The sequence below is a fragment of the Aphidius gifuensis genome, linkage group LG5 (assembly GCF_014905175.1).
Source record: "Aphidius gifuensis isolate YNYX2018 linkage group LG5, ASM1490517v1, whole genome shotgun sequence".
In the NCBI taxonomy this organism is placed as follows: Eukaryota; Metazoa; Arthropoda; class Insecta; order Hymenoptera; family Braconidae; genus Aphidius; species Aphidius gifuensis.
Window position 1 is genome coordinate 1542096 of NC_057792.1, and position 22796 is coordinate 1564891.

A 22796-nucleotide genomic window follows, 5' to 3' on the forward strand; every position below is an offset into this window, starting at 1 on the left:
TTAAATAAATTTTTTCATTTATATTTACCATCGCGACACGCCTTCTTGCATTTTTCGCGAAGAAAAAAAGCCAAATATAAATAAAAAAAAAAAATAATTTCTCCTTCAAAATAAAAAATAGTTCTATATAAAAAAATAAGCTCTAATAAAATTTGTAACATTTCAAAAGCTAAATAATAATAACGATATAATAAAAAAAAAAGAAATTTCTATAAAAATTTACACAACAAAAAAAGAAAAAAAAAAAAATTAAAAAAATAATAAATGAAAGCTGTCGTGGCCGGAAGTACCCAGCGACAATTTCCTGATTCCTTTGTTGAATCCGACATGTGCGAAGTCGGTTGGTCGAGCTTTTGAAAGCTTTACGTTGGAAAATCGCGTTTGTGGAAATTCAAGAGTGAGTTAGTGGTGGTAAAGAAAATATCCAGGGGTATTGCAAAAGGTGAAACTTGAGAGTCTGACAACTTGAAAAAATAATAATAAATAAAAAAAATAAATTATGATGGTTTGAGGGATATTTTATGTGTAAAAGGCGGCAAAAGAAACGCGAAACTTTACTATGATGAAAAATGTTCTTTGAGATGTTTTCGATTGGTAGAAATGACGAAATGTATTTACCGCTCGTTCATGAAAACTGAAAAAACATTGAAAAAGTGTAAAAAAAATAGCCAAAAGAGTTGAATTTTGCTTTATCGTTTTATTTTTTATAAAGCCTATTTTTCTTTTTAAATATTTTTTTACTTTTTCCATTAGTTTCTTGTATATTTTTTATTTTTCTTTTCTATTTCTTTCGACTACCGAGGATCGTTATTTTGACCTCACTTTACTTTTATATATTTTTTTTCCATGCTGACAAAAAATAATAGCCTTGTTTAATGCCTGGAAAATCCTTGGAACCATAAACTCATCGTCTTACACATGAAAACAATGAAAATTTTGGGTAAACTTTTTTTTTAATATCAAAAAAAAAATCCATTATTATCCATCTTATAATAAAATAATTTATTCAGAATGAATTTGCATGAAAAATTATTACAGTTGGCTAAATAATAATAGAAAAAAAAAAAATTAAAATTATTCTTAGTTATTAAATTTGGATGATGTAATTAATTAATTAACAATAAATAAATCAACAAAATAATTAAAATGTAGAATAAAATTTATTTTCTTATTTAAAAAAAAAAAAAAATTTGAACTTTTATTAAATAAAACAACAATAATAATTAAATAAAAAAACAGAAAAATCATCATTTTTTTTTATCGTTTATTTTTAGTTTTTTAATCTTTGCTTTACCGTAAATCGAATTAAATCGAATTACGCAAGAATACTTTTTTTTTTTAAATTTATATATATAATATATTTATATTCTTCTTAAAGTATATATATATTTATATATATAATAGCTCAATAATTTTTTAGCCAACCTATTACATATCGCAAATACAAACTGACTAAATTTTTTTTTTATTTTTTAAATTATTTCCGGTATACAGACTGCACATAAGCATCCATATACCATTTTTTAATTTTTTTTTTCCTTTTCATTTATTTGTTTTTTTTTTTTTTATTTTTTAGGGAGGAATAAAAAGTCATACAAAAAAAACTTTACACGTATATGGCATGAAATAATGCAAGAGAAACAAGAGAGTTAAAAATAGCAAGAAAAAAAAAATTTTAGATTAGAGATAAAATTAAATAAAAAATTTAATCGTACCAATTCAATTTTTTTTTTTCTATTTTCTATTTAATAATTTTCATATTGAACATTTTCCACGGCACAAATATAATTGTTTCAAAAAATTTTTAACTTTTTCATCCAGATGTTGTGAATATTCAAATTTAAATGCATTTTTGTTTTTGTGAATCAAATAAATTTCTATATAAATAAAAAAAAAATTAGGGCATGCAAATAATTTGTAAAAAAAACATGCCAATTTGGGAATTTAAAAAATCCATTTAACAATGATTATAATTTTTTTTTAATTTATAATTTTATTTATAAATGAATTTTCTATATAGCAATATGAAAACATTTAGTTGCACATTTATATATCATAATAAAAAAAAAATATATATGCCCTCAAAGAAAAAAAAAAAAATTAATTATAAAAAATTTTTCTAATATATTTCTATTAATTTTATTATGACATTTAATTTTAGTATTTTTTTTTACTAAGAAAATTGCAAGATGGCGTTTAACGCACGGTGTCTCAATATGGCTATCAAAAGATTTAATTTTTTTATTTTTCATTTTGAAATATTTTTATTATCTCATTGAGATCATTGAAATTCCTCACTTTTAAATTCCTCCTTTACTTATTTTTATTATTTTTTCCTCAATTCATTATACTTTGTTTTTTGTATTTTTTTTTTTTAAATTTTTCTCATTTTTTTTTTTTTTGTTTTTATCATTTAAACATTATTTTTGCAATTTTTTATCTTTTATATAATTTTATTAAATTAATTCTAAGGAGTGTTAAAGACTATTTAATAATTAAAATCGTGTGGAAACGTGGTAACAAATTAATGAAACATTGAAAAAATTGCACGATATATAAACTCAGCGGTTGCTCTGGTTTTCACCTTTGTTCATCAGTCATTCAGTGTCGATAATTATATTAATATATTTATTTAAAATGTACTTCTTTATCTATTTAACATCGACATTTACGTTTGACACCTCAACTAAACTTTCATACCAAGTTTGCGCAAAAAAAAAAAATATATATAAACACAAAAAACATTGCACTCTGGCAATAACATATCATTTATTAATTTTTATTTCACATACTATATATTTATTAATCATTCAATTATTTAACACACTCACAAATACTCATAATACATTTATTCACGTATTATATTTATTCATCACTTAATTAATTCTAAAAAATATGACGTTACGTTCTACAAGTTGTATCAATAAATTTATTTGGCCACTGAACATTTAAATTTTTAGTCCTTCCTTTATTTTGTTTATTTCATTTTGTAAATCATTCATTCATATATTTATTTTATATATATTATTCAATTGTTTAAAACCATTCTTACCTATTTTTTTTTTTTTTTTAATTTAATTTCCATCCAAGCTAGGGATTTGGAAGAATTCTTTATCTTTGTTCACGAGTTTTATCAACTAAAATATATAAACAAAAAGAACTCACTGATGATTTATTTACTTCATTTAATTTATCGACATATTCAGTTTATCTCTTGTGTGTTAAATCATTTAAGATTTTTTTTTTTTTTATATATATTTATATATATATTTTTGTTTTATTATTTTGCACGTTTACTTAATCTTAATTTCCCACTTGGCGAATTTAATTTACAAATTATAACATTAATATTAATAACAAAAAATATAAAATAAAAATAAATTAAAAAAAAAAAATATATATGGAACGACTGAGACCTCTTCTGCTCTTCATTATTACTTGGCTTTAATGCCATTTTTAAAATTATAATAATCATAATACATATCAATTCGTAGATTTATTATTTTTTTTTTTCTTTCTAATATCACTACGCATCTATTTATCCAATTTTTTTTTTTTTTCAATTTTCATTTTATCTAAAAAAATCCAATTTCCTAGAATTTTTTTGTATCGTTTTAATCAGCCTGGAAGATAAATTACATGGTTTTTTTTATTTTTGTTTTTTATTTTTTCTTTAATCATTATGTATTGATGGAAATTTTAAATCAAACAATTAGCACCGTAGATTCAGAAATCATTCTTTCAAGAATAATAAAAAAAATAAAAAAAACTGTTAAATATCTTCCAGGTTTGACAAAACAATACACAAATTAAACTTTAAATTTTCATTTTTACTAAAAAAATTTGCCTAATTTCAATACTAAAATCTTTTTTGTATATTTTTATCTTTTTTTTTTTCTAAATTTAGTTAATTTTTTGTCACTCATTGTTAGAATTTCTGCACAGTCTCAAATAACGAAGTCAAAAATTTCAACGTAATTTATTGGCAGTGATTGACATCCATTGTTCATTATTATTTTTTTTATTTATGAGTCTTACACACGTTAATGAAAATGAGAATGACAAAGTCAAGAGTATGAATTTTTTTGTCTTCATATATAAATTTATCGTTGATAAAAGAAAAAAAAAAAATATGTTGATGATGGCTTGGTATGCATTCTTATTATGTTTTATCTTTGTAAATGGAATTTTATTTTTATTTATTATTAATCAATATTCTACTGTATTTGTTCAATTCTTTGTTAAATTATTTTTTGTTTTTTATATTCTTTCATTCTTGTGTTTATTTAATTTGTTTGTTTATTTGTTTTTGTGCGTCCTTATGACAACAGGACAGGTAAATATGACTTAATTTAAACGTGTCTTTTCATATGAAGTGCAAGATGATCACTGCGTGAAAAACAACGATCACAATGTCGACATTTAAATGGTTTAGCTCCTGTATGTTTACGATAATGACGTGTTAATTCATCAGAACGTGCAAATCTCCATTCACAACCTTCCCAACTGCATTTATATGGTTTTTCACCTGAAACAAATAAAATGAAACAAAAAAATATGAAAATTATGATAAACAAATAGCAAAAAATCTACATATAATAATTAAAATATTTTTTATGATTAAATTTTGTTGCTTATTAATTTAATATATATATAATTATTTTATGAATATATTTTGAATGTGTTAAAATGGATAGTGTAAATCGTAAATAATCCATTTGAGTATTATGGAAGTTGGTTGACGTTGATGAGGTGACGGAAGCATTTGCGAGACAATACCGGGTCACCACCTGTGGCGCAATGTTGTCGAGCTTAACAAGTATCGAGCTGTCACCACCACAGACTAGTTTTACCAACGATTTTCATCCCCTTAAAAAAATTTTTATTTATAACCATTCTTTTATTATTTAACTCTTTGTCTTTTTTTATTTATTTATTTTTCTTCTAATTTGGCATTCATCACATCTTGAAAATAAATTACCCCTAAAATTTCATTGTCGTTTTATTTTGTAGTCATTGATTTACTAAGTCAATAATTTTTCTCAATTCTATTATCTTATTATACACATCACACATACAGCTGAAAAATGTATTCAACAAAATTACAAAATTCCGTACACAAAATAAATGGTAGCGAAACAAATATAAAAATTTTTAGTCATTTTATCTAGGACAAATTTAACGTGACTGACAACTCTTGTTTGTAAAAATAAAAAACACATGTAAAAATAAATATAAAACAGTATATATATGGAAAAAAACAAATGTACATAATAAATATATTTTTACGTTTATATAAACATAGAGAAAAAAAAGCTCAAATTTATGTAGCACTTTGTAAAAAAGGCGTAACACCACTAGCATATCCTATTGGCCTCTATATATATTTACACAAACTTCTTTACATCTTTGTATCGTATAAACGAACTGTCCTCGCTGTTTTTTATTTATATTTTTTTTCTACTTTTTCTATGCCACTTTCATCTCTTGGGGATGTGTGCATAGAACGACATCGACAAATCCAGGAAGAACGTGGTACAGCATAACCAAATTTTACCTCATTCACCAAGTCTTACTTCGTTTCTCTACTTCATACCTTTATTACTTCACTTCGTCTTTTCTCAATCTTTTTTGTGTGGGTGTGCGCTTTGCCACTTCTATTCAACGAACCAACCCCTATTTTTTTTTTTTTGGAAGTAGAAAATTCCTTGTGACTTTCCGGACGCATGAGAGTTTTACCGAGAAACGAATAAAGGGTCGAAAAGGTTGATGGTAAAAAGAGAGAAAAAAAGAGAGAGTATAGTGACGAAAAAGGATGAAGAAAAAGCGAGAGCTTATATCTACGAAAACCGTCACTTCTATCAAACACCCTCCTGCCCCTTTTTCCTCAGTTATTTGGTTCTCTTTTTACCCTTCGTCGTCGTGAAACTAGAGAAATGAGAACGACTTACAACGTGAGCTTCCTTCTTTTGGGGGTCCCCTTGGTGGCGTAGAATTACTACGGGACGACTCGTGCGAAAGGGGATTTATTTCTTCCAGGCAATGTAGAACTCTCTCGTTGGGTACTACGATAAAATAGCCAACCATCCTCTCAATCCTTTACTCTCTCTCTATCCTTGTTTTTTTTTTTTTACTCCAAAAAAATAGGAAGGAAAAAAAAAAAGAATCCTCTTTACTTCTACAACTATGTATCCGCCACGGTTCTTTTCACTTTGCGAGAAAAAAAAATATATATATGACTGTGTTTTTGAAAAAACCAGTGGTGCAAAATGGCCGCTACAATCATGAATTCAACTCTACTTTAGAATTTATATTTTTCCGTTTTTTGTGTGATGGGTATCTTTTCGTATATCTGTCTCATATTGTAAAGTTACTTTTTTAACTTGTAAACTAAAAAAAAATAAAATATATAAACAAATTTTATTTTTTTATAGTAAAAGTTTGAATATTTTATTTACTGTGATTTTATTTAAAAAGTTTTACATGTAAATTTTATTTCAATATATATTTTTCTTTGTATTGTTGTTGTTGTTTTTATTTTTTATTATAAATAATTCTATTAATTATTATTTTTAAAGTTTATGCGGATATGAAATGACAATATGCTGATGATAGGTAAGCCAAGAAGCGGATGTCACGAATTTGTATTCATATTGCGGAAGTAAAAAAAAAGTAGAGGTATATTTTTTGCTTATAGATATATCTTTTTTTATACATGTATGTAAGGTAATCAAAATGTGCATATATTCAACTTCAATATATGTATGTATATAAATAATATATGTATGAAATTGAGTTGCGTGACAGGCTTAGCATGCGCATATGTGAATTCCAAAAGCCCACGGGAACAATCTAAAAGAGTAAGAAATCTCTACCATCAAGGGTACAAAAAAATAAATAAAAGATAAAGGTAGATATATATGAAAAAAATGTACAACGCACGTCACGCATTTTATCGCTCCATAATGGAGAACCGACGCGTTTGGACCCCGTAATAAAGTCGGATTAAACAAGACGACGGTCTTTCTTCTTTCACAAAAAAAAAAAAAAAAAAAGCAAAAAGATAAACACTGGGGTAAAAAATAATGGCTAAATGCCCAGCAGCTAAAAAAAAAAAAAACTATAACGAGGAAAAGTAAAGGAAAAAAAAAAAGTCATCTAGCGACGAATATAATACCAAGCATGAAGAAAAATAAAAAAAACTTTATATAAAAATAATAATAAAAAAGATTAAATATGCTTGATATTTTGTTAAATAAATGCTGGTAATTATGTAGATATGATATATGAAGTTGTTGGGTATTTTAATTGGACGATGAAAATTCAAGTTTTAAGGGTGTCAGAGAACATTTATTTTGCTTAAAATGTGTTGATGTAATTGTACACCCAAGGTATGAATTTCCTTGATAAAATTAATGTAAACATACATTTATTATTTTGTTAATATATATAATTGAGAATTTTGATTCTTTTTTTTTTTTCATTTTGCTTTCTTGATTAAGTGTGATGATGTGTTTTTTTGGTATCTTGAATAATGGGGGACTATTAAAGTTGTTGTATATTGGTGTTTCGAAGGGATGTTGTTATTTTTTATTTAGAAAAATAACTTTTACAAATACTAAGCATCCGGCACGTTCGTATACTCAAGTAACAGACCAAGGGTGTGTATTGCGTCGATATGTCAGTACGTCGAGTCGAGGCAACGCGTGTTCTCGTCGTCTTTGCATTTTATTAAGTTTCAACGTCGTGACTTTTTTTTTTTTTTGCGATATAGGTTCTCTTTATTTTTTTTTCTTACTTACAGTGCCTACATCTTGCAAAAGCCATGCTTGACACGATCTACGTTATATACAAAAAAAAATATAAATAAAAAAAATAACACGGGAATTTATGGGAAAAGGTAGAAAGAAGGTTTCGACCAATATACTTTCTTTGCAAGAGAAATAAAAAACTACATAAAAGAATACAAAAAAAAAAAAAAAATAGAAGAGCCCGGACACGTTGCGTGTCTGCTAACGTTGCAAAAGATTTTCTAGCAATAAGTCAAGATTTATATTTAAAAAAAGGAAATAAAAAAAAAATATTAAATAAAATGTAAAATAAAAAAAAAAATTCTATATAAAAATAGAAAGATAATACATCAATGATCTTCAATATATTTTATAACAAACTCACGATCTTGAATTTCATGATAAATATCGTGTCTTAAAATTGATACTTAACGAACCAAAAAGAATAAAAGAAAAAAAAAAAATTGAAACACATTTAAAACCACCAAGTAAGTAGTATCCAAAGAGTTATTCAATATCTTTTTTATCTGTTTTTTCTTTTGAATCTATCAGTGTATGATTCTTGGAGTTTCAAAGATCCATTGAATGCCATAATAAGTACATATACATTTGAGGACCACAGATACGCTTGCGGTAAAGTTTTGTGGTCAAAAGGTAACACGAGATGGGGTTACTTCAATCAAACAACAAATGCACTTTGCTTCAAAGTGGCTTCTTATACTGTATATATATTTTATTTTATTTTTCACTCATCGTACAACATTGATTCGTGTGTTACTTCAACCGATCGTCATATCCACCAGTCTCCACTATTTTTTTTTTCTCCTCTATTTTTTTCTTTTCTGTTTTCTCCATGAAAATTTCATCTCACTCTCTTACATGTCTAAAAAATATAGTTAAAAAAGAAAGAGAAAAAAAAAAAAAAAAATGTCCACACGATGAGCTTTCGAACGGATCAAAGTCCTGCCATAGCAGTAAGCGAGAACAATGGCTCAGGGAATGGAATTCCAGAACGGAAAGTCCCTGTAATTGGAAATCTCTCTACCAATGCCATCGTGGGACTACTCTACCACCAATATAGAACATCTCTCACTCTCTCTTTCTCTTTTTCATACTATCACAATTTGTTCGTACGATCGATAATACCAATTCGCTTACTTTACTGAAGCTTTTTTTTCTCTTCTATCTCAAGCTAACAACCGACTTCTTGCTTACTTTTATTTTTTATTTTTTTTTATATATTTTATACTTTTTTTTTTTTTTTTTGTCAAACTAAACCAACTCAACTCATTCCAAGTCTTTTATGGATTTTTTTATTTTTTATTTCTCTACTCACATGATCGTTCAAGTGTTTGTTCATAGATCCCATGCGGAATTTCCAATGTTTGTTATACAAAGATGACCCTCAAGAATTTTTATTTGCTCAACAGTTTTAACCAACATTTTCAAATTGAAAAATATTCTCAATTTAATTATCATTTATCAAATATAATTGAGATTAAATAAAAATAATAATAAACATTAATTTATAATATCAAGTTTATATATATTTCAAGTTAACCGACAATAATAAAGTTGTATTTCAACATGACACTGTGTTGATGTGTCTTGAAAAGCTGTGTTGAAAGCACACTCAACACTATAATACCTGTTCCCTCTCACAACTAGTCAAACGATACGCTATATAGAATTAATTACCATGATGCGACAGCATTAACAGTATACACCAACGATGCGAAACTAATCTTACCCATGAAAATTCAAATATAAACATATATTTGACAAAGTATATTAGAACGTGTTAGTATAAACTTCATAGAGATATACAAAATCTTTTTGTAATTTAAGAAAATTCTATATATAGTGACCAAAAATTTGAGTATGATAATAGTAAAATTGTGAGGTAGTATGAGAATTCATAACATCGTAATAATCACCAGGATGAGCTTGGTATGCATAATACCCGGTTTCATAGTTAGCAGTTTTGCTTAACGATCCAGTTCAACACTAGAAGCAATCCAAGTACTTGAGATACATAGAGAATACGAATGTTAAAATGAGAAAGATATACAAGATATTGTAAGAGAGAAATTGAGAAGAAAGATAAAGTGATATTTAGAGTTGAGCACCAGTCATACCAGTCATACCACTACTACCATCATCATCACCATCACCACCACCACCTTCTACTATTGCTGTGTTCCCTTATTACCTGTCCTTGATGTCATGATACTGAATTTTGACTAGGTATATCGTTAGACATAATGGCTACATTTCCTACTTTGAAAACCAAACTTGCACTACTTTTACCTACTTTTTTTTTATCTTTATATCTTTTTTTTTTTTTTGCTTATTCAGTCTTCAGATATACCAGACACACAAATATGCTCAACACGCATATAGAATATTCTGTGGTACTTGAATTTAAAAATATAAAATAATAATAATAATGTCTTGGACAAAGAATGAGCAAAATTTTGTGCAAGGGTTGTGTTAATTACAACTCTACCACAACGACTGAGCCTTGACACCCTCAACATTTTTTTTTTTTTTTTATGTTCATTTTACTTTAATCTTTTTGTTTTTGTTTATGTCTAGTGTTTTCTCTAACACACGAGAATTTTCGTTTTGTAATATCATGTTTCAAGGCCTTTTTGGAAGGTCCTTTATCAACACCACAACACAAAGTTGACCACATCATCTGCTACTGACTCTTGGAAAATGGAATATTGAGAACGGTTATTTTGCTTCTATTTATTTTTTTTTTTTCACTATCCAAAAGGCTTCTGATATTTGATCGTTGCTTAACAACGTATAAAAATAAATAACAAATTAACAAAATAGGGAGATTAGCTTTGTTGTTGTTTTTTTTTTTACAAAAGCATTGATTTTAAATTTTTTATGACAAACAAAGAACTTTATAAAATTAAAAAAAAAATTAAATTAAATCAGTTTTATTGAACTACTTTCTGATTTTAATTTGGCATTAATGTATTTTTAAAAATAACTGTTATTTGAAAAGGTTAATGATGATGAAAATAGAAGCTTTTAATAATAAAAATTTTTTGTTAAAGTTTATTGGAACAATTTTAAGCTAAAATATTTAAAAAAAAAAAATGCTGTTTTATCTATAGAATAACATTTCAAAGATGTTGTATATAGTTCGTTTGCTAAATTCAGCTCTTGTGATTAATTATGCATTGTTATTTCCGCAATAAGGGTGATGTTGTGGCAAATTTGGATGTCGTATTCTCACACCATCTTGTTTATATCTCTCTCAATATCTATATATGTAAACAACAAAGACATCAACCCCTAATATTTCTTCCTTCAACAACAAGGACAGATAAAATCAAGCTGATGATGAGAATAAGATGATGTATATACTTTGAATTATAGAAAATGAAGAAAGACAGATAATAACAACTCAAGATGTTGTTGTGTATTATTCCCAAGGAAATAGTTGCGTTCCAAACCAATTATCCACATAATTGTCCTCATGTTTGTTAGTCAACCAAATATATCTGTCTTTATTTTATTTTTTATTAAAATTTATATCTTGCAATTTATTAATTTACAAACTTTCATGTTGATAATTATTATGATAAATGATAAACAAGAATAGAGATTTACTAAATTGAAAATTATATATAAAACTTACCCGTATGTGTTCTTTGATGTGCTTTGAGATGTGAACTTTTTGTGTAAACTTTTTTACAACCTGGAAACATACATTTATGTATTCTACGTTTTGTATCTTGTGGACTGTGTTCATGACTTCTTGCATGATGCCTATTTACAACTGCTGCTGTTACCGTCGTTGCTGTATGTTGTGTATTTGCAACATTTGGAAAACTATTTGCCGTTACCGAAATTAATCTGTATAATAAAAAAATTTTAATTAATATTCTTTTCATTTAATTGAATTTATATATATTTTTTTTTTTGATTGATTAACTAACCTGGCAACATTTTGACCATTACTAGCTGTAACCCTGACAATTGCACTTCTTCCACCAGTACCATGTAAATTTAAATTATGTACATCAAGCATTGAACTACCACTTGATGAATGACTTGAATTTGAATGACCCTGACCCGATTCGGGACTTGAGGGTGGTGTCAATATTTGGCCTTCACAGCCACTGTCTTCTTCTTCTTCAATTTCCTTTAAAAATTAAAAAAAAAAATTAATTAATTAATTAATTAATTAAAATAATCAAACTGTATATAAATAATAATTATTTTAATAAAATTTACTTCGTGTTCTTCATCTTCTTCAAGGTCTTCACTTAATTCTTTTTTAAGTGGTACCGTTCGGCATGAAAGTACAGGTGGTGAACTATCCCATGATAATGCTGAACACGCTGAACTTCCTGATGACATTGACAATGAATCCAATAAATCCCTATCCCGACCATTGTGAATGTGATCACCTGGACTAAATTTCATGTCTTCCAAACATAATGCATCTCTGTCATCAGACGTTGTGACCTTGAATTAATTAATTTACAATATTATTTATTTGAATTAATTAATAAAAATATATTTTAACTTAATTTTTTTTTGTTTTATTTTATTTTTTTGCAATTACCTCCATTTTTATTTGAGGTTCATACTGAGTGGTAGCTGTGCATGTTGTTGTCCATGATATTGGTGGTCTAAATAAATTCCACGGTGCTGTATCAAGCTCTGTAGGTAATTTTTTGTACGATTGTAGCTTGGGTTCATCTTTCAGGTACCTTTCCATTTCGTAGCAAGTCTGTAAATAAAAAAATTAAATACATTATTAGTTGTATTAAAATATATTATTTTTATCATTCAATTAAATATATTTATTATTTAGATAAAATATAAATTATATAAATTAATGATTATTTAAAAAAAAATTCTTGATTCTTTTTTTTTTTTTAAGTAATTTTCGTCGTGCTGCCACAAACGAGATTACGTTATTACGACTAACGTCTCACGTTTCACTGGCGTACCAAAGCCAACTTGGTGCTAATGAAAAATGGCTATTACGCTTCTTGTAAGTAGACTTTTTTTTTTATTTTTCGATCGAATTTCCAGTCTCAGATATCCCTATAGCTAACAATCTAACAATTTTTTTTATTTCTAACTATAAAAATTAAACGGAAATAATTTATAGAATTCGTTAACGCTTCTATGAATTTTTTTTTTTTTTGGTTTTTTTTTCTACACCCTGTAAATTTCTTGATTTTTAAACTTTTTTTTTTTCTTTTCTTTATAAACTTGGTGCAAAGAGTTTAAATGAAATTTTCATACGACCGGTTGAGCCTTAATGAAAATGTATGGAATGGTTTTGAAAACTAAGGCGACCAAACGGGCAATCATAATTGCAATTATGCTCGTTCGTCCCTGCAAAATTGGCAATCAAAGTTTTTCTAGGATAAAGGTAAAAAAAAAAAAAATGTATAAAATGACGAAAAAAAAAATTAAACAAAAAAGATTTTTTAAGTCATCAAAGGGATTAAATAAACTTTGACTAAAAAGAAAGTTTTTGATTTTATATTTTAATTAATATTTAAGTAATATTTTCGATTTCATTGTTTCAAAAAATTTCATAAATAATATAACAACAAAAAGCTTTGTAATTTTCATTATTCACAGTTTAAAAAAACTTTTTACTTGTTCCTTGTTTGTGCACTTGCCAATGTCATTATAAACTTGTAGAGTGCAAATATTTTTTATAGTTTTAAATATGCTGAAAGAACGCGTTATGAAAATTTTATGTGCGTCATTTGCGCCTTGAAAATTTCAAAATAATAATATAGAATATTAAAATATACAGGTAGTTTAATGAATTATAGAAATATTTTCATTGTTGCTTATTTTCAATTAACACAAATACAACAACACAAATGCAAAATAATTTATACATTTTATTTATATCTTTTAATTGAAAATTAATTCAATATTAATTTGTATTTATTTTCATTATTATTTATTATCAATTTAATTATTTTTTAAACAAGTAAAATATTTCTATATAATAATTCAAGTTTTTTTTAAAAAAACTCATTTTGTGATATCATGAAAAATATAATATCTAAAAAGGTTATAAAGACATTGCCATCAGAAGAGATTCAGCATTAAAAAAAATGAAAAAAAAAAATTATATATATATATACATTCATGGCACCTGTGGGCTCTTTCATTTCCACAATTTCTATCCTCACATTTTTCCATTCTCAACCCTTTTTTATTTTTTGTTTCCTCATTCAACTATCCTATTTCGCATCACGGATTTTTCAGTCGAGTACCTCGATTTTCTTCCATCTAAAAAACTCCATTTACCAGTAAAATTATTCTATATTTTGGTCTCTGTTGTTTTCGTAATATAAACGTTAAAATGACAAAAAAAAAAAATAAAAATAAATATGTGAATTTCATTTACAATTTATTTTTATTTTTAGTGTCATATATTTCAGCGTTATACTCCACTTGAAAAAGACTTTATAGTTTTCTGAAGTGTAAGATTTCACGTAATGTCAAATGATAAATCAAAAAAAAAAAAAAAAAAATGGATCAAGAATGAATCCACATACAAAAGAAAAAAAATTATTGCCAGCGTTAACGGTTTGGTGTTTGAGAAGGCTGAAAGACCTGGTGGATAACGACTATCACAGAGGATAAACCATTGACTCAAGTGATTCAAAGTGGAGAATATATATATGGCATAAAAAAAAAAATATTATCGGTTAGAAATTGTGGATGAGGTACGACTTGTGCAGTTGAGATGGCGCAATATGTAGCTACTGTGAATCCACGATAAAATATGATAAAATTTAAAAAATAAACTCCAAATAAAAGCCAAATATAATCAAAAAAAATTAATTTAAAAAAAGCTCAAGATAATTATCGCAAAAAATAATTTTTCTTAATTTTTTTTTTCCATCCTTTCTCTTGTCTAGTTATTTTATTATTTTTTATTTTAATCTAGATGAGCATTTAAGAATATAATAATAGAGTGTGAGAAATTTTTTTTTTATTTCTTTAAAAATTTTCTTGGATGAAAAGAGAATATATACAAGAGAATAAGTAGACGAATGAGAAGTTCAGTCGTAATTCCGGCTGACTGTCATTAACAGAGCTTTCACGTGGACTATGTTCAGTTTAAAATGAATGATAACCGGCTACTATTCTCTCACTCTCTCCTCTCTTTTTCTATCTTATATAATTTTTTTTTTTTTTATTCTCTAACTCTTCCTGTTCATCCAACTAACCATCGTCTTCCTTTTAAGGCTATTTTATTCTTTGACGCCATTTTAACTTGGATTTTTTTCTCTCAGTCAGACTCATATTCTTCCACTTGGTTCAATTTTTATCTTCTTTTTTTTATATATTATTTTATCTATATATCTATCCTTTTTTTTATGTTATTTTTCACCACCGCAATAGCATTGGCAATGCACTAAAAAAAGTAAAAAATAAAATTGAAAAAGGACACAGTAGTTATATGGGCATTTTGCCAGGCCGTTAAAGAGATTTCCCACAACTTTAAGGGCACCCGTAAAGCCACAAATTTATACATCTTTCATTTATTTTTTTGCCAAGTTCTTTTAGTGGATATCTTTTTTATTCAACAATTCACTCGTTTGGAATTTTTTTGTATTTTTTAATTAATCAATTTAATTTTTTATAGTTTAAAATAAAAAAATTTTTATATATTTTTTCTTTTATTAAAAAATATTTTAATGATGAAAAAGTTTGATAACAAAATTTATATTTAATAAGAAACGGAAATTGAGATATGATATATATCGTATAACAAAAAAGGGTCAATTTTCATGGATAATGATATTTTATACTTGGGTCGAGGTTTAGATAATTCATCTGACTTGTTAATTTTAATTTATTTCTGTTTATTCGTCTCTTTTTTTTTTCTCATATGTAAGACATTGTGTAAGACTATTGTATTCTTGTGGTAGTTATATCAATCATTTTTAGTCAGCCAATTATCTGATGATATCATACATACAATAAAAGTATAAAAAAATATAATTTTTATCATTAATCATCATCAAATTGAGTTGAACGAAAATAAAAAAAAATTAACAAATCAAAATTTATCTTTTTTTTGTTTTAAAATAATTTGATTATTAATTTTTTTTCTATTAATTTAATATTTTTTTTGAAAATTTTTATGTGATGGACATTTAGGGCTATTTTGTTCATCATCTGCACACAAAATCCTTCATCAATGTGGACAAACATGACATGGGCTTTGAATCTATCGCCCTTCTGTTACCCTTTACATTGACGTTGACATTTAATAAAAAAAATTAAATACTATCAAAGAGATAAAAAAAAAAAACATCTATGTTATGATTATTTAAAATAAAATTTCATCAATAAAAAAATGATGAATGATATAATATTCGACTTAATTTATATATATATTTAATTCCAAAAACAAATCATTTAATGTTTCTTTATTTAATAATCATGTTTCAACAAGTCAAAGTTTTTTTTTACTATAAATCATAGAGCAAATATTTTAGTCCAGTAGATTGTAAAATATGTATTTGTTGTATATCGTTTTATGTCATTTTGAGTGGCCCGATATAGGATAGAGTACTTTTAGTATTTACGATAAATTTTGTAAAACATAAATACATGTATACAATTTTGATATATTTTCAAGTAGTATATTCATTCCTCTTATGGAAGTGTAAAAATATTTATCTGTATGTTATTTTTGGCTGTCAATATTTCATAAATTTCATCCAAAATTTGTAGATAAAATAAATCTATATTGAATAGCCAAAAAACTTTGTATTTATTTTCAAAAAAAAAAAATAAATCCTTTAAATAATTAAAATGCTTAAATGAGCTTAATTTCTTTAATATATTTATGTAAAAAATAAATACTTAATAACTTGATAAATATTTATTTGTTGTAAAATAAGTCATTGATATATTTTTGAAAAAAAAAAAAAACTAAGTAACTTTGCAATGAACATATCAACACTGTCAGTTGCATTGAATTGCATGAGAATGGTTGTGGCATGGTCGAGTGAATAGATAGACATATTATGAATGTCATAGAGGCAACTGGATCAACTATATATATATTTTGTTGGAAGGCAAGAGTTAGAAGATATATAGACTAAAAAGCATAATATATATATTATATAAAAGCGTACGTGAAAATGTATTCGTGCACGTGCAAAACGCGTTGGCAAGCCTCAGTTGAGTGCACAAGAAAAGGGATGGTACAAGCAAGTAACGCGTTTAATGTATATATACCAAAGTGCACACGTTTCTGTGACGTGACATCCTATCTTGAGTATATGGTCTTCATGTAACTAAGGACTATGAGAAAAATAAAATATATATATATCTAGTTACACAAAGAGAAAGAGAAATAGAATGAGAGGATTTAACTATTGGCTCATTCTACTTGTAAAGGATCTTCATTAAACTATACCTTAGTATTAAGCTCTTGTACTAAGCTTGTACCTAAAATTTAACAATCTTAAGGTATTATTTATATATTTTATCAACTTGTCAGTGAATATAGCCTATAGGTGGTTCTATTTTCGACAATCACTGTGCTAATAATTTAATGAAACATGCTTTGACTCTATGTAGTATATTTTCTCTTGTATTTGTATTGTTTAAAAAAATATAGTATTTCATAGGGAGAATATGTGAAGTTGAAAATAATCATACTTAAAGCTTTATTATTTTATTTTATGATATTTTTTTTTTGTTAATGATAGAGTGTGGTTATTCAAAAATGTAAATTAAGAGGTTTATCATTCATAAAATATGCATCAAGAAGTGTATTTTAATGAGACACTTACTAAGTTTACACAATGGACACAACAATATATATTTTCTCCCTTCTATAATCGTTAAATTTTCGTCAAAAGGATCAAGTGGCCATCATTCATTATTATTCTCATACTTTTATATTATTTTTGTATATCATGTTGAGTTTTTGATGAACTCGTATATTTTCACACTTAATATGACGCATTAAATTGGTCAACACACACACTAATAAATTACCTCAAAAATTTATTAATAAATTTTTTTTTTTTATAAAAAAATTAATAAACTACTAGATGAACTTTTTGGCTTGTGTTAATTCTGATTTTTTCTCAGAAAATATTGAATCATACATCATGAAAAAAAATAAAATCTTAAAATGGGTTTTAAAAAATGAACTGTCAAGGGTTTATTATTTATTTTTCGAGTTTTTTAAAGTCATCAATCATTATCCTTTTTTTTTTTTTGGTTATATTTGAGTGTATGTTGCGAGTTAAATATAAATATAAGACTCAAGGGACAAGTGACCCAAAAAATAAAATGAAAAAAAAAAAAAAAAAAAATACATAAGCCTTACTGGAAAACTGGATCCGACAATTCACTCCATTTTTGTGGAGTCGTGTAAGTAACAAACAGCAAGTATATATATTTATAACATGAAGTTTTACTTTGTGTATGTTAACTGAATGATAAATTCGAATCTTGACTGAATTTAAAATGGTTCCTTCGTTATTCGTTAATTCAAGAAACACGAGATCAGTCTAGCTTTCGCACGCATTCCTTAAAATTGTCTTCACTAGACAACGTTTAAATGAATATATAATATAAAATATATACTGGCATGTTTATGTAATAATCAAAGAAACAACTTGCCTTTATTATTTAAAATAAAAATTATGTCTTTGCCCCAGTGAGAGACACATGAGCGTTTCACTTGAAAGCGTGAGACAAATGTGGCCTTGGTAACCATAAAGATAAATATTGAATAATATATGCGTCGTCAATATATGAGGGGCACCCTTCTACATGTGCCATTAATGACAAAATGAGATCAATATTTATATATGGGAAAATAATATTAACAATAATCAATTTAAATACCATAATTATAAATTTAAATAACATATTTTTTTATGAATTAATTAATTGTCCTTAAAAAATCATCCTTGTAAATTATTGCAATGTTATTTACAATCGATTAAATTTGATATTGATATTATTTTTTAAAATATAAATTACGAAATTATAACATGATAAATATATCGTGTATAATTATTTACAATGTCATTGTGAATGTGTTTATTGGTATTTGAAAAAATTTAAAAAATTACAAAACGAATAAATTAACAATTATGTAAATGTATTTATTATTTTTTTAATTTATTTATAGTCTGTAAAGTCGTTGAAAATTATGAGAATATAAAATATATCTATGTGTAATTATTATTGTAACACTGGTATTTGCAACGGATGTGTAAAATAGTCATTTGGGATAGTAGCAAAAAATAGAAGTGAAAAATATTTCTATTTTTTTTTTTGGTATACAGCATTAATTACCCGGCAAAGTACGGAAATAATTGAAAAAGAGTGAGATGAAAAAAGCTAAATAACTCTTGTGTATTTGTATTTTAAGAATGTTATTGTGTTTATTTTTTTTTTAATTTACTTTTTTATTTTTAGGGATGCTTGTGTGTTTAAAATGTGTGTGTATAGATTTGTTTGGGGGTTAGTTTGTATAAACAAATACATAGTTAAAGTCGATTCAAAGGCAATGGATAGTTTTCGATATCCGAGTCACGTGGAACCAGGAAACGGAACAATTAACGAGTTTCACTTGTTTCGTTAAATTACGATTGCCAGAGAAAAAAAGCTCGACTTGTTTTAGAAAAAAAAAAAAATACATATAAAATACACGAAAACAACACACGTACAGAGAAAATTTTCAACGACAATTTTTTCCTGAAATATGTTGGTTTATATATTAACTAATAAAAATGCAAAAAAAAAAAATTTACAGTATATCAGTTTCTTGGAAAAAAAAGCTGTATTATTTCTCTAACATTCTCTTTGTCTTAAAAAAATTTCGAAAATAAAAAAAGAGAACAAATAAAAGTAACAATGAAAATAATTTTTTTTATTTTTTTAAATTCTTTTTATCTGCTAAAAAAATTCAGACCTCAAACGTTCTTGCTCTTTCATCTGTATCGTTTTTTTTATTTATTCTTATGCATCCCGCACCAGCACCCTCCAACGAGCCAGCTCGTTAACGCTAGGAGCCAGGTTTAGTTACTCGCTTTTCTCTCTCCTGGACGATGCATTATTCAACCGGGTTGACTGTACGTTGCAAGACCAAACGCAGCGAGTTGGCTTACACTATAACTACCCTCTTTTTTTTTTTTATCATCCTCATTCCACCCCACCGAAAAATAAAAAAAAAATAAACAAATAATAAAAAAAACTTCATCCCTCTCGTCGCGTCGCTTTTGTGAATATTCTACTCTTTCCACAATCACCATGAGGATGAAAATTATTAGCTCACTGAAATAACGAAAACTACGGATTCATTTTCGCTTATTCATTTCATCTTTCTCTAAACCTAAAATCCCTTATTCCATTTTTTTTTTTCTTTTTTTCTTTTTCAGAGTATTCAAAAAGTTGTCATTTTCGAATGTATGAATTACAATTTAGTTGATTAAATTTTTTGTATATTATTTTAAATATAATTTAAAAAGTTTTTGTAATATCTGTAGATAAAAAAAAAAAAAATGCTACTAAAGTAATATTATTATTTGTCTTTGGCAACAATTCAAAATAATATTTATTCAAGGATTTTTTTTAATGAAATTTTTATATTTAATAATCAATAGTTAAATTTTATTCATAAAGTTTCTTTTGATGATTTTTCAAGAGCAATAAACATGATCAATTTAGCAGAAACAAAAGTAATCAACAAACATATATTATTTGATGGCTTTTGTGTCTCCCTTTATGATGAAAAAATTTTAAAAATAAAAATTTAAAGGGTGTTTTAAATTTGTATACATACTTGTGTATATATTTTGTTTTTTATTTTGAATATCCCAATTGAAGTCAAGTTTCTTGAGCGTGTTGCATTGGTAGTGGTTGGATGCTTTGAAAATGACTTTTGGTTGCTGATAGTGAAAACAGTGAATGAGTAAGTGAGAGAACGAGAGAAGCGTGTTGCAGATTGAGGGTATAAAGTGACTTGAGAGAAGAGAAAAATGAAGGAAAAAAAAAATATAAATTTCAAGAAGAAAGTGATGAAGAAACTAGATGGGGAAATGTAAGGGTTCTGACTTTGTTGCTGGAAGGTTTTACACGGCCAATCTTGCTTTGATGTCTTTCCCTTCAGGCCAAACGACCACCACACTGCAATGTCCTCCATAGGACTTTCAACGACACGTTTTTCACATATTACTGCCGAAGGGATTTTTTTTATTTTCTTTTTTTCTGTATGTTTTTGTGGGTTGAATGAAAGTACAAAGAAGAAACGAACAAAACAAAAATAAAAAAAAAAGATATCATATGAAAAAAAAATCCTGTTTTCAGTACCTTGATACATATATTCCTGAGACGACAATCTATATTTACCTCACGATGAATACGGAAAATGTAATCTGCAGAAATAAATAAAAAACAAAAAAGGCAACTGGTTTTTTAGCTTCAAGGCATCTTAAGTGTCAAAGGATCATTTGTTTACTCAAAAGATAAAAAATTTTTTCGTATTTTTAATATGAAATATTTAAGTACAACATTTGCCAACACATATGCAGCATATACAAAAAAATTTCAAAGGATATTTTGTGGTTTTAAATTAACGTGATGAAAATTAGATTAGAAAAAAAAAAAAAAAAAGGACATGTAGTTTGAAGGCAGTGGTAGATCGTAAAACCAGGATGAAACCTCTTGATATTATTTTGGCTAAATTCCAACTTTGTGTCATCGTGACTTAAGCCTTGAACTATTTACATCATCAGTATACTTTTGTTATTTAATTCTATTATTTGAATACCAAAATTATTAATAAAAAAAATTTAATTAATATAAAATATAGTTAAAATAAATAAATAAAATATGGAAAAAAGTTTTTCATACAGCTTTCATGAATAATTTGTGATTTTAATATGTCTCATGGGATAAAAATGTAAAAATTCATTGAACAAATTTTTATTTCTCGTCACGTGATGAAGCTTGAAATCGATATAATATATATTCCGAACAATCTTTGGTTATATTTGAGAATAATAATGTTGGCAATGCTGTGTATATATAATACAATGAATTCGCATTCTCAATTCCATCACAGTACCCATGTGTAATAGAAAGGGGTTGTCTTTCCCGGATTCATACACCTCCAGGCACAATGTGACAGTACAAATCAGAAGGGACGAGACAGAATAAAATAATAATAATAATAATAGTATTGTCTATCGAATGATCAATATCAAATTTTCCACAAAATCAATTTTGTCTTGTATTGACTAGTATTTACAAAACAACATGTATGTAATTACACTAGGGAATAAACTACAGACAGAAAGTAATTAAAAATAAAAAACAAATATTAATCAAAGTTTGGGAATTTATTTTTATAACAAATTGTATAGTTCTTTGTTGTTTTTTTTTGTTTTGTTATTTGTAATTCCATAAAGTCTTTGACATTGCTTGTCATCCGAGACACTGTAAAGATGTAAATTTTATACATCTGGTGATATCGTAAAATGTTGACGGGTATCACAAAATATAACTTTTTGAATTGGTTACTATTTCAAGAAGGATTGTAATAACCTTTCTCATTTGACATTGTAAAATCTTGTCTGTAACTATTTATACAAGAAAATGTCGTAAATTCAACACACAAAATATTATCTTAAATTTTAAAATAGACAACAAAAATTTTCATATAAAAAAAAGCTTTAAATATTATTATTATAATTTAAGTTTATCAAAGGTATACTTTTAAAATTAATTCAATGAAATATTATTCAAGAAAATTATATATATTTTAATGTTGAATTGAAAGGAAGAAAAAGCTGTATATATATTTTTTAATTATAGCTATATTTTAGTATGAAATGATAGGTTCAATTTGATTTAAAGAGAAATTTTTTAAATTAACATTATTCAAAAATATCTACAGGTTGTTGAGACATTGAATAAAATCCTTTGAATTAGGCAACTCAG

General features: G+C 26.1%; 1 protein-coding gene across 1 annotated transcript in view; it reads right to left on the minus strand.

Annotated features, from left to right (window-relative positions):
- Window positions 1-3055: 3055 nt before the first annotated feature.
- Window positions 3056-22796, minus strand: part of LOC122856720 (Krueppel-like factor 6) — a 143236-nt gene continuing 123495 nt past the window's right edge. Inside the window, exons 2-6 of the mRNA XM_044158503.1 lie at window positions 12385-12552; window positions 12051-12284; window positions 11753-11958; window positions 11452-11669; window positions 3056-4528 (exon numbers count right to left, since the gene is read on the minus strand). Coding sequence (XP_044014438.1) covers window positions 4353-4528; window positions 11452-11669; window positions 11753-11958; window positions 12051-12284; window positions 12385-12552 — 1002 coding nt within the window. The 3' untranslated portion in view covers window positions 3056-4352. The remainder of the gene's footprint in view (window positions 4529-11451; window positions 11670-11752; window positions 11959-12050; window positions 12285-12384; window positions 12553-22796) is intronic.